Raw genomic sequence first — 12,841 nt, 5'->3', positions numbered from 1 at the left:
GTTATTAGATTCCTTGAAACTAAGGGTGTCAAAACCTAGACGGAACCGTTAAGATCGATCGGGACCGTTCGAAAAAACCCGAGATCGAACCGAATCGATCTTTATTGGTTCGGTTTTGGACTGGGGTATGATGGAACCGGTTGAAAATCGAACCGATCGATAACAAATCGAAAACCGAACCGAATGAAACCGATAAGAAAATAATGAGTATAAGGTTATGAATCATTGAATTGATTTCAATATTACTAAGTAAATTTATGGTTGTAAGATAAATTATTACAAATCAATGAGTATGAGGTTATGAAAATAGGGAAATTGATTTGTAACAATGTTTGTTCCATTGATCTCCTTTTTAAGTGTGGGGTTAATGAAATATTTTATGTAGTTGAAAAGAGAAAGAGAAGAAAATAGACACAAATCGAATCCAACTTGTTTAAAAAAATCCAGTATCGAATCGAATCCAAACCGATATCAACCCGTTATCATAAACCAAAACCGACATGAAACCAAATCGCATCGAAATCGAAACCGAGCCGAAACCAAAAAGTTCTTATTGGATTGGCCTCGATTTATCTAAAAGCCACACCAAAACCGAACCCGCACCGACCCATTAACACCCCTACCTGAAACTAATCTCTAACGTTCCATACTAATGGATTGGACCAAAGTGCTACAATGTTTTGAAAGTAAGGAGAGTTTGCAATTAAAAAAGTTGAAAGGGGACATTTGGACAAATGGATATTTTCAGGGGGGCATTTGTAAAAAATCCAAAAAAAAAGAAGATAAACGCGGTTGTTTGGCTAGGAATTGGGATGCCCCTGGCTCCTCTCCGGTCATACAGCGGGTTCCACACCCCCTGCGCCTGGCCCCTGGCTTTGGTGTTTCACCGGCACCTTCAAGTGATTGGAGCTGTGACCCGCTGCAGACTGGTCCTCCTCTCCTCCTGGTTGGTTTGGAAAGGACGACCAAAAGGTTCTAGTTTTAGCCAATCCCCGCTTTGCTGTGCTGTGTGACCGTGTCGGAGGAAAGACCAGAAAATAAAAAAAGACTTAAAAAACCTTTGAAAATTCTTCTCACGGAACTCAAATGGGCGCGTCGGAGTTGTTGTCAGGCAGGCACGTCTGATATTTCCACCCACGTTCCTCATTCTTTCTTAACCACCATAGGCTTTCACACACTCTCTGTCTCTTTCAATCTCTGAGTTATAGTGTTGTAGTCTCTTCTACATATCCCATTTGCAAAAAGTACCGGTGGTATTCGGAAAATTACTAAATCGTCTTCCACGTTTTGGGTCGTTTGAGGGCCAACAACAGTGTGGTAGATTGGAAGGGCAGTTTTTTGTTTTTTTTTTTTTGGTTTCTCACCAGAATTAGTCATCAGAGATGCCAAATTGGGAACTCAAAAACTGTTGTAATAATGAGCAGGTTGCCTTCTTAATCACCATAGGAATCTTCTCTGTTGTGATCCTCGCGGTATGACTTCCTCCCTCTCTCTTTACGTTCAATAGCCACTTTTCGTGCTAAATCTTCCTCTTTGTATGTGTATATGTTTTTCCCCCCTTCTTTGGGTCGGAGGATCTTTCTTTACTACTTTCAGAATAAATACCAGGAACCACCACTTGTACTTTGATTGTGTTGCTGGGAAAATTAAGGAAATCATTTAGTTAGAAGTTCATCGGTACTTTCTTTTGAAATTTTGGTCATTTAATCTGTTTTTCTTCAATGGATTTTACGATTTCAAGGACATTCTACTTTTGAATCCAGATGCGTGTGGGTGCTAGCTAATTAAATTATATAAATCAATATAGTTTTATAGATTTTCAAGCTGTTTTTATTTTTACATATTATATTTAATATTCTTGCTTCTTCTTAATAATCCATCCACCTTGTTTGCTAAAATAGCTCTTTTTTTGGGTTTGGAATTTGGATCCTTGTAGCTATGGAGGACAATATTGTTGACACCTTTCAAGCTTATTACTGTCTTTCTTCATGAAGCGAGCCATGCTTTAGCTTGCAAACTAACATGTGGTCATGTAAGCAACTCCACTCCTTCCCATTAATTTCCATTTTAGCAATGCACATAGTTTTGTTAATGCTAATGAAAGTTTTGAAGTACTTGGTGTAATAGACTTCATACTTGTGTTGATATAAGCATATATCTTTTAAGTAAGATGACTTCATTGCTTGGATTAGCAAATCCTTCCTCATTGACTTCGTGTAGTTCTAGAATCACTGTTTAATGATAAAATATCTTCACAGCCTCTTACAGCTTTAAGCTAGCCTGTACTCAACTATTTTTCATCAATTCTTTGTGAATCATCAGTCTAGCATTCCCTGGACCTACTTTAACTGGAAAAGGCACTGGCTGAAGCGAACTTACGGTAGCTTTAACTTACTGAAGGGGTCTGAATGCATCAGATTGGCAGTTGGAATTCAACTCTCAGCCACACCTTTAAGGTTTTAAATATGGAATCTGAACTTGAATCAGTAATAGCTAATAATAATAATAATAACTAACAAGAATGCAATAGCCACAGCAACAACTTTTAAACCAAAAGAATGGCAATATAATTTAGAAGGAGAAGGGGGGGGGGGGGATGATGTCTTCCGTACTCTTCCAACTCTCTTCACTGGGAATGAAACAAGGCTAGTGCCAGGGCCTCTCTTTGGCAGTTCCAACATATTTCCATCACCACTCTTACTTTGTGTATCATGGGGCAGAGTTTGGATACAGCAATTGGACCATATTTATCTTTGCAAAGGGATATTATTGCAAAGATATTATGATGATTCTAAATATCTTCAATCATTATAAATCATTGCCTAGCGATATCTTTGGGCAGATCTCTTGGCAATTGACAGCAATTATATGAATTACATTAGAAAAGGATATCTTCTATATCTTGTTTTACTAAGGAACCCATGCATTTTTGTTGGAGTTTGAGACTAGAGGTATGCTAGAAGCATCATCTGGATTGATCCACAGTCTGATAGATCACTCATGAAATAGTTTGGATCTCTAAAAGTCATTGACTCATCGCAATCGACAAAAGAATTTTCTTCATGGTTACAAACTTAAGGAAAATAAAATTGGAAACAGCGGCTTTCTTATGCAGTTACATGGTATGTTGTGGGATCATGCCATTTTTCTTTCAGTGGCATGTGTCTCTTAAATGTTTGCCATCAAACATTCATGACAGAAATTTGGAGGGTGAGAAAGATACCCTTTCTTTTTACTCTTAAATTTGTTGCTACCTTTTCTTGTTAATTAGCATGCAAATGAAACTTAAGAAAACTTAAGAATATCTTGAGTGATTTTGTCTAAGTTGAAAGTTCCTATCAATTGGATCTGGTAATTTGATAATAAAAGCTATAACAGAGATTATGATTTTTGCAGTCCTTTTATTTATTGCTCTTAATTGCAGCATGTCAAAAATCTAATTGACTGTTTCTCCTTTTGTTGTGTTAATATAGATTGTTGTTACCCCTACTTAACAACTCGAGCTTTTAAGATAAGCGGTTGTAACATGGTAACAAAGCAAGAAGGTCGGTTGTTCGATCCCTTGTAAGTGCGAGGGGTTTGTGTTGTGCACCTATGTCTTTTATCCCTTGGCAAGGTTTAAAGTATCGAGTATCGTATTGGAAGTGTGATTTTAAGAGATGTATTGTATCGTATCGGAGAGATGCAAGATACACTAAAGATTCACATGGAAATGGTCAAGAAATGTATAGATTCTATGGAATTTTTAGGATACATGCAAAATATGGTTTTGAAGCATAAAACACTTAAAAAAAGGGGCATACCTAGCGCATGAGGCTCCCACCACTGCGGGGTCTAGGGAGGGCCATAATGTACGCAACCTTACCCCCGCTTCGTGGAGAGGTTGTTTCCCAACTCGAATCCTCGACCACTAGGTCGTAATGGAGCAACCTTACTGTTGCACCGAGGCCCGCCCTCTTTGAAGCATAAAACAATATAATTAGTAAAATATATAATGTATAAAAAGGAGAACAAAGTACGATGAGATAAGGGCATTCAATTAATTATGCATATTAGAAGGTTTTTTGCATGTACTAATACCAAAAAAATGTCAATTTTAGTTGGGAAGGATTTAAGGTTTAGATGCGTATCATTGCAAAAGAAAACCTAGCTTGATGCAATCATTCAAGTTGTTTTTCACTAATCTAGTGAGTTATTGGTTAAAACGACACTAAAAATCAATATTTGAGTAAAAAATTCAAAGTTTTGATGAATAAATGTTCTTGCACAAATCTGGTTTCGATCCTTTATTGTAGGCTGTTTAATCCCCAAATGATTATGAAATCAACAGTACTACGCTTTTAAGCAAGGAATCAAGGTTTTTTTTTTGCCAAAAAAAACTTGATTAGAATGCCTTAAAGGAACTCTCAGTAAGTGTTTTACAATCACGGATATTGTTCTGTAGTTTACAAGAGATGTATCGAATGTATTGATAGGTATTGACCATGTATCGACCATATCAGGTCACATAATAACATAAATATTTTTTCGGTATCGTATCAGTACCTTTGATTTGGCTTGTGGGTTGCTCCTTGATGGATCTAAAATCAGTCCAATTGTAACACCTCTTTTGGGTCTTAATCTTCAATGAAAATGCTTCAAGCCTACTGCTGGTTTCTGCCCATGTCAGATCCCTCTTCTTGGAACTTGAACAGCACCATCCTTACCGATTTGATGATTTCAGCCCTACACAAGAAGACTATTAATTATTTCTTTGCAAAATGTTTGCACATGATGTTCACTCCTCATGATGAAGCTTTTTGTTACTTTTCCATCTATGGCATGCAAGATCAAATGAATAATGTTAGTTCATTATTAAATTTCTTAGATTATTTGAGAAAAAATTATTTCAGTTTTCAGATTTGCTTTATTTATTTATATTTCTACTTTGGATCTTTTCATTATACCGTCAACTTCTCAATACATTTACTAATGTGTCTCACTTCATGAAATAAGAAACTGTGTTTCACATTAAAGCAGTTATGAGTATAGTCATTCTTGTCACAGATGACCATTGTTAATTAGGATGTTACTACCTGTTTGGTCTATAGATTTGTCCTTATCACCTAATGTGCTTATGGCATGCTTAGTTAGTTTATATCTACCCTGATATGCAGGTGGAGGGAATCCAGGTTCATGCAAATGAGGGTGGAGTGACACAAACACGTGGTGGTGTTTATTGGTTAATTTTGCCAGCCGGATGTAAATATAATTCTATCCTTGTTTTGTGCTCTTTTAATTCATCATTACATTGGCTTCTTTATCTTGATCTGAATTCTATTTTGCTGCACAGTTATCTGCAACACATTGTAGGGTCCATATTATCATGTTTTGAACTTGATCTCTTGGGAATTTAATTTAATTTAATTTTTTTTTTATGATCTACATGCAGATCTTGGTTCCTCATTTTGGGGAATGGTTTTTATACTGGCTTCCACAAATCTTTTAACTGCAAGAATTGCTGCCGGATGTTTTGTTGTTGCTTTACTTATAGTACTCTTTGTTGCTAAAAATGTGAGTTGTTTTTGTTTCTATAAATCAGAAAAATGGTTTGATAAGCTTCATCTACTATATACAGATGCAAGTTGGTTTTATAATGAAATTTCTTTGTTGTGTAGAGTTTTAGTGTTAATACTTTTTTCATTCTTTAACTCGTGTCTGTGTTGGCTTGGTTGTACTCCCTCTGACGATCAATTGATCAAACAGTGGACGCTTCGAGGACTTTGCATTGGTAACATCTTTCTCGACCTTGATAGTTCTGCTTTATTGGATGCCACTATACATTCTCAAGTTATTAATATTCAGTATTTAACTATTCAGGGTTCATTATCTTCCTTGGCATTGTTTGGATTTTGCAAGAAACAACAAAGATTCGCATTCTGCGGTACATCATTCTGTTCATCGGTATATACTAGTCTGATTAGATCTCTCCTTTTCTTTTTTTTTTTTGGATGAATTATCTCTCCTTTTCTTAATGAAGCAGACTATGGATCTCTTTGTTTTCCTCTATCTGGAAGTCAATACATAGCTTATATTGGTTTTGGTTTTGGTTTTGGCTGACTGCAGGCATAATGAACAGCTTGTTTTCGGTTTACGGTATGGCCTCAACTAAGATTACTTTCAGTGAATCTGTTTGAGTGTTTTTGGAAATTAATGATTTTGTAATCCTGAGGTGATACTGGTGTATCATGCATTTATTGATGCAGATATATATGATGATCTCATATCTCGAAGAGTTCATTCCAGTGATGCTGAAAAGTTTGCAGAAGTTTGTCCTTGCCCCTGTAATGGTGTTGCATGGGGAGTCATTTGGTGAGAACTGAGCACTGGATAGGGCATGAGTATGAGCATTATCTCCTAATTATAGTGTTCTTTTTCTTTGCTTTTCTAAACCTGTAAATAATGGTACCTTCATAATTATTTAATTCTTTGTTGAAGGATAACACTAATACTTTATTTTGGAAAATGTGTAGTTTATGTACCTTATGATGCGTTTTTTAAATTTGCGGTATTTAAAGACCTGGGCAGTATCATTCTATACTTCTGCGGCATTATTTTACATTATTCTTGTGTGCACTGTATTTTTCCATCCCCAGATTTACTAACCAAGGTAACACTGCTCACAGGGGATTAATATCATTTATGTTTCTCTGTGGATCCATGTATCTTGGACTTGTCATCATGTCTTGAGGTAGAACCTGCTTGCGCAATTAGTAATTGGTCAATTTTTGTATGATCTCAAGGTGTATAGCAGTATAGGTCACTGAATCCACATTGCTCTCTTCTCAATTTAGGTTCAAGAATAGGTTCAAATGCTTGTCACCGGATATGACTTTGCTTTACATGGAGTGGAACAAAAGGACAGTATCTGTGGCCAACACCATATAACAGGATGAAGATTGGTTGATCAGGATGATTCTTAGCTGTTTATGTACATATTATTTTACATTTTTGTTGTGAATTCTTCTAGCAGTAAAATATTTATTCATTCTTAACCTTTTTTTTAGCACTGGGTTCATATCTTTGTTACTCTCCAGGGGTGAGACTTGTCTCATAAGCTTGGTTATTCAAATTGAGTTTGCTAATTAGATGGGAGACATTCTATCGTTTTTTTTTTTTTATGGAAAGGACACATTCTGTCATTGATGTATATTTCAAATCAAGTGTGTATTTTATATTTTGATCTTGAATATTGGGTTTATCTGACCTTTTGCCCGACCGAGCTCAGCCCATGTACATCTTTATTTTCAGGTTGAAATTCATATGGATTGGAGACTCTTTGAGTTACATGGGTGAACTTAAAGTTTGGTAACTCAACTTAAAAAAGACAATTGAAATACAAACGCCAAATAAAGGTGTGTAATGAGAGATTTTCTGACTAATAACCACAGAGTTGGCTGAGATCGTTGGATTCATATCGTAGAATTCATATTTTTAAGGTGCATATCTTCACTGTAAAATCAGGAAAGTAGCTATAAAATATGTTTTCTCAGCTTCAGATCTGCTGTACATGGTTTTAAGAAGCTACCATGTGCCCATAATATTTTGTCTTAGCCCTTTTAACATTATATAGCAAGGTTCCTTGACCTGAAGGGAGATTATTCTACATGAATTATCTTAATGAGACAAATAAAATTATAAAATTATATAGGAATAAAATCTTGTTCAACCATAGAAATGCCACCCATGGAAGACTCCATCTCTATGGTTGGATTCTTTTTCACAAATTTATATCATTCTTTTTTTTTGGTAATAGATTCTTTTTCACAATTGGACGTGCCCAATATGCGCCTGTGACTCTGTGTACGCCTCAATTCTATGGCTATTCATACTCAACATGTAAAATCGTAAAAATTGTAAAAAGAGAAACTAACTGTAAGGAGGCATTATTATTTACGAATGTGATAATGGAACACAACCACTCAGCTTCTTCATACCATTAATCGAAAAAAGAGGCAGAGAGAGGGAGAGAGAGAACAAATCAATGTTGAACGATGGACTCCAACTACAAGCGACAAGCACGAGACCTCCCTCTGTCATGAAACAAAATAATTGTTGTTTAGAAGGAAGAACAAAAGAAGAAATGAACTGACCGCTGAGATGAGCTTGCAATTATTGTCCAGCTAATAAAAGTGAGTAAGTAAAGATGTTTGATCGATATATGCAAGAAACAAAGTTTGAAGACATCAAATTCTCGAAAGAAAGAAAGAAATAGTGTTTATAGAGAAAAGAATCCTTTATCGTCAGTCTGTCATCTCACCTCACCCATTTGTTGGATGATAGTTTGATGTAAATGTCCTCTCCTGATGCCAATCTAACTGATGTAAAGATCGATAGCGTCCGTCCATGTTAAAAATGATCAATTCTCACCCCAAGGGGTCCACTCAGTTGGCAAAAGATCAACTCCTCAAATAACAGGTCATGAGTTCAAAGTGACTTCAAACCACCTTGGGGCCTATCCCCATCCCCTATCTCCCCCCAATTTTTATCGTATGCGATTTCCTGACCGGTGTAGTTCCCTAGTGCCTCTCACAAGAGGAAGGTGGATCCCACCTGGGGCAGAGTGTTCGGTTAGATGTTCCGGGTGGGTCCCACTCCCCTCTTGTGAGAGGCACTAGGGAACGGCACTGGTCAGGGAACCGTAGACGATAACGATTCCTCTCCCCCCCTATTAAATCTCTCCAATTCCAAAAAAAAAAAGGGAAATTTTTGGCGACACCCCCTCCGATGGACCGTGAAATTAATGCCACCCCATTAAGGGTCAATGTATCAATTTTGGCCCAAAAACTAACAGGGTTAACTGAATTAAATGCAAATGACTAAACTACCCTTTACTTACTAACATCTTTTAGGCCGTTGGATGAAATGGAAGGCATCCCAACCATTCAATCAATCTGCAAGTGTATCTCCCTCCCTTCGCCGCCACTGCTGGTCTCTCTCTCTCTCAACCTACCCACCCTTGTGCCCACTTGCTGCAAGCCTACAACTGAGCGGAGAACAGGCATTGGCAACCGCCACCATCCCCCACTTCTTCCCCTGGCTTGTTAGAACAGAGCCTACAATCGATCCATGCCGAAACCTTTTGTTCCCAATAATATTCACAAGCCACAACCACAAGTCCCCCTCCGATGAGGAATGCTTGGAGAATGGTGGAACAACGATTTGATCATGGAGGGAACACCCGAGACAGAGCTGATGCCGGAGGTCAATCGTAAAAGTGACGATAAAGTTCTTGAAAAGAACACTTACAGTGCCTTCATAGGAACTGGATTGGAGGAGTATTTGGTGGAGAGAGGAATAAAGGAGGTTATAATTACAGGGGTTATGACGAATTTGTGCTGTGAAACGACGGTGAGGGAGGCGTTTGTGAGAGGGATTAGGGTTTTCTTTTCGATGGATGCGATGGCGACTTTGGCAAGGGAGTTCCATGTGGCTACGCTTAAGAATATGGCTTATGGGTTTGCTTGTTTGGTTGATTGTAAGAGGCTTAAGGAGGGTTTCTCTAAAAAGTGATGAGTGATTGAGGTAAATAAGGTCTTGGCGTGGCTCTTTGGGGGGTTTTGAGGGCTTGGGCCAAGAGAGAGAGATTTGAGCATATCTGTGAACTGTAATCTGTGCTGTATTTAAGGTGAAAGAGGTGTTTATACTTCTTAGTTACAAATTTCTATGTTTTACACCGTCTCTTTCTCTCTCGATGTGTCTTCCTTTTTTTCTGTTAGTTTATTTCATTACTATCTTTGCTGCAGATCTTCTTCTTTTTCTTTCTATTTTTTGTGTGTTAATTTTATGGTCATATTTTTTCTTGGGTTTTTACTTGGTTATGAATGTGGTGGAAGATGCGGGACGAAGAATGAAACTGAACTGTCAAGTTTCAGTTTCGCCGGTGGTTGCAGATCAATCCCACATCTGAAATTCAAGTGGCTCTGCTTTCTTCCACAATCCACTGCCATTGTAACCACGATCTACCACCAAGAGCTCTAAGAGGGTTAGGGTTTTTCTGAGTTAACATCCTTTAGAGCATGGTGGGGTGGGAGAGATTGGAGAGGGTGGTGGTGGGGTTGCAAGGGAGCAAGAGAAGGAGGGCTGGAGGGCGGTATCGGCGGCGGCGAGGCAATGTATTGCGTTGGAATATACAGCAGAAGGAGAAGAAGAAGGCAAGAAAATGAATAAAAAAATAAAGATATTGAATAAAAACAAGGGTAAAATTATCTTAAAAAAAAAAGCTAACATATCGACATCACTAATGAACCGTTAAAAGTCCGTTAGTTTTTGAGTCAAAATTGATATATTGGCCTTTAGTGGGATGGCATTAATTCCACGGTCCATCATAGGGGGTGTCGCCGAAAATTTCCCAAAAAAAAGAGGCCAATTTTCTCTCATAAACAACGACAACAACAAAAAAGGGTTCACACATACCATTCACTCTCTTTTGACGCCACCGAAAAACCAGAGGTTAGGACCGAAGTACAGAGGAGGAAGAGAAGCAGGAGGAGGGTATTTTGGAGATGGCTCTCTTCCTTGACACTTCTTCAATGACCATGGTGAGTTTATCTTGAAACCTATACTTCTTCCTTAGTTATGTTCATTTCGACTCCCCTTCTTCCTCACATGAATCCTTTTTCCTTTTTTTTTTTTTTTTTTTTTTTCCGTAGTGGAAGTTGACTCCCGGAAACGTCTCGCCATCGCTGAAACGGACCCGCTTCAGAGATTTTCGGGTTAAGGCCTTCTTCAATCCTACAGAAGAGCCGATTCTTAAAGAGGCTCTTAAGGTTAGTCGTTGTTTCTTCTCTGCTTCTCTTCTTTTCTTTCCTTAATTTTCGTTTCTTATTACAAATAATTATTACACCAGCTTGTGATTCAAATTGGTTAATTGAGTATACTTTTAGGTTCTGGTGATGGATGGGTCTCTGTGAGTTTGTTTTGTAAGAACAAACAGCTAGACATGTTGTTGATTAATTCCAGAAATTTGTTTTATTTTAAGTAGATGATTTCATTGCAAGGCGTTGGTGTTGATTATTTATCACTTATGATAGATAAGATATTAATAACGTTTTCACATATAGAGTTTGATGTGTGTACCCATCAAGCTTAGTAGTCAGTTAAACTCAGTACTGTGTCCCAAATGTTTGACAAAATGTGTAAATATGATTCCTTTCTCTTAAATTTTCATCAGAGTATGAAATGTATAGTGCCAGGCTTTTCTCTCAACAGTTCCTTTCACTTTCACCTGCAGACTCATTATAACCCAGTCAAATGTTCCGGTTTCTACCCAAGAGTTGATAATTTTGATCATTATCGTCATAGCCTGTATTGAATCTTATTGTTTTTCATTTCCTAGTGCAAAATAATAAATGCCTCCTTCTTTGCCCTTAAATTATTTAAACCCACTGACATTAATCTATTTACTTGCAAGTCATAAGTGCTCTTGGTCTTTATAAAGCATCTTCTCAAAGCCTGTAATGAATCTAATAATTGGGAGGTTAATCTGTCATCCACTGCTGTCACACAATTATCTTTCTTTCTTTCTTTCTCTCTCTCTCTCTCTCTCTCTCTCCTTTTTTTTTTTGTTTCTGAGAAAGGGTGGTGGCTGGGGAGGGTAGGGGCAGAGAGGATCCAAATGAGACAGCTTTGCCAGTTCTTTATCAAAAAAAAAAAGACAGCTTTACCAGTGCACTGGGGGGTTTCTGATTGCAGCCTTTTATTTTAAGAGAAATTAAAACCTAATGTAAGCAGATTACAGACATTCTGTTTTAAATTAAAAACAGCAATTGATATCCAAAGCACATCATTTTTCATATGGCTGTGGTTTTTTAAGTTTTGTTTAATATATTTTTGGGAAAAGGCTCTTTTGCACGGCCTTTGTCACAAGGAAAGTGATGCAGCTTTGATGATTGGAATAGATGGGGCATGGTTTAGATTAGTTACCAGTCAAATGTTTCTTTGTATTTTTCAGCTGTTCATTTGTTTTCAACTATTTTTTGAAACTTTTACTTTCTTGTTGGATTTTCAAAGCTTCGTTTTGCCTTTTGCCACCAACGATCTCTGTTTAGGCTGAAATATTTTGATATGAGAGCTGCTGTAGGGACCTTGGCCCTACCTCCCCCCACAAAATCTATACTACATCTGACTTCCCATGTGGCAGATATAAGGGCATGCAGGAATGGGTTCTTAAGTGGACTGTCCAGGAAACCATTGCTCTTCTTTTCAATATATCCTTTGAAATTAACTAAGCTACCTTTTTATTTCTTTAGGAGCCATTTGCATTCATGGGTGGGATGTTCGCAGGTCTTCTAAGACTTGATTTGAATGAAGATCCACTCAAGGAATGGATTACAAGAACAGTTGAAGCCTCTGGGATTACACAAGAAGAAATCGATGCGGAAGGATCAAAACTAGAAGAAGCAGCCCCACAATCGATAGAGATTGAATGAAGACCAGTTATCTGGGGTTTACACGGCTGTTAATTTCTTGTCTGTATATCAAATTATCAATGCTGTTGTGTACTTGATATTTAGAAACTATAAGATGTATGTTGAATAGGATGCTTACTTTTCATGAAAAAAAATATCAATGCTGTGTACTTGATATTTGGAAAGTATTCGAAGATGTATTTTGAATAAGATGCTTCCTTTTCATGAAAAATAATTTGAATATCCATTTTAAAAAGTAGTTCAGTTTCTGTTAATTGGCCCCTCTTGGTTACTCTTGGTCTTTACATTGTAGGTAAGACATGGAAACATAGTGGGTTCAGAGACGCTTTTTTTCTTTTTTCTTTTTTCTTTTCAGAAAGAGCTCAATCACC

General features: G+C 37.4%; 3 protein-coding genes across 3 annotated transcripts; all 3 read left to right on the top strand.

The window, feature by feature from the left end:
- Positions 1 to 1,317: 1,317 nt before the first annotated feature.
- LOC122645568 lies at positions 1,318 to 7,142 on the top strand. Its single transcript, XM_043838873.1, has 10 exons — positions 1,318 to 1,472; positions 1,937 to 2,032; positions 5,157 to 5,241; positions 5,432 to 5,553; positions 5,746 to 5,770; positions 5,860 to 5,943; positions 6,106 to 6,135; positions 6,246 to 6,351; positions 6,666 to 6,730; positions 6,834 to 7,142. The coding sequence occupies exons 1-9, from the start codon at positions 1,383 to 1,385 to the stop codon at positions 6,727 to 6,729; spliced, it is 702 nt and encodes a 233-aa protein (XP_043694808.1). The 5' UTR covers positions 1,318 to 1,382; the 3' UTR covers position 6,730; positions 6,834 to 7,142.
- A 2,032-nt stretch (positions 7,143 to 9,174) lies between these two features.
- LOC122645435 (nicotinamidase 2-like) lies at positions 9,175 to 9,552 on the top strand. The gene has a single exon (XM_043838735.1). The coding sequence runs from the start codon at positions 9,175 to 9,177 to the stop codon at positions 9,550 to 9,552; it is 378 nt and encodes a 125-aa protein (XP_043694670.1).
- A 975-nt stretch (positions 9,553 to 10,527) lies between these two features.
- LOC122646335 (UPF0426 protein At1g28150, chloroplastic-like) lies at positions 10,528 to 12,517 on the top strand. Its single transcript, XM_043839872.1, has 3 exons — positions 10,528 to 10,580; positions 10,692 to 10,808; positions 12,291 to 12,517. The coding sequence occupies exons 1-3, from the start codon at positions 10,545 to 10,547 to the stop codon at positions 12,468 to 12,470; spliced, it is 333 nt and encodes a 110-aa protein (XP_043695807.1). The 5' UTR covers positions 10,528 to 10,544; the 3' UTR covers positions 12,471 to 12,517.
- The last annotated feature ends 324 nt before the right edge of the window (positions 12,518 to 12,841 follow it).

The sequence above is a fragment of the Telopea speciosissima genome, chromosome 11 (genome assembly GCF_018873765.1).
Source record: "Telopea speciosissima isolate NSW1024214 ecotype Mountain lineage chromosome 11, Tspe_v1, whole genome shotgun sequence".
NCBI lineage: Eukaryota > Viridiplantae > Streptophyta > Magnoliopsida > Proteales > Proteaceae > Telopea > Telopea speciosissima.
This window is presented reverse-complemented; position numbering and strand designations above follow the sequence as displayed.

What these genes read in the sequence shown, in the direction of transcription:
- LOC122645568 (XM_043838873.1), top strand. Translation starts at nt 1,383, where the DNA reads ATGCCAAATTGGGAACTCAAAAACTGTTGTAATAATGAGCAGGTTGCC. An exon ending in CAGCTTGTTTTCGGTTTACG is followed by an intron (nt 6,136 to 6,245) that starts GTATGGCCTCAA and finishes TTATTGATGCAG; the next exon opens with ATATATATGATGATCTCATA. An exon ending in GTTGCATGGGGAGTCATTTG is followed by an intron (nt 6,352 to 6,665) that starts GTGAGAACTGAG and finishes CACTGCTCACAG; the next exon opens with GGGATTAATATCATTTATGT.
- LOC122645435 (XM_043838735.1), top strand. Translation starts at nt 9,175, where the DNA reads ATGCTTGGAGAATGGTGGAACAACGATTTGATCATGGAGGGAACACCC.
- LOC122646335 (XM_043839872.1), top strand. Translation starts at nt 10,545, where the DNA reads ATGGCTCTCTTCCTTGACACTTCTTCAATGACCATG. An exon ending in ACACTTCTTCAATGACCATG is followed by an intron (nt 10,581 to 10,691) that starts GTGAGTTTATCT and finishes TTTTTTCCGTAG; the next exon opens with TGGAAGTTGACTCCCGGAAA. An exon ending in TTCTTAAAGAGGCTCTTAAG is followed by an intron (nt 10,809 to 12,290) that starts GTTAGTCGTTGT and finishes TTATTTCTTTAG; the next exon opens with GAGCCATTTGCATTCATGGG.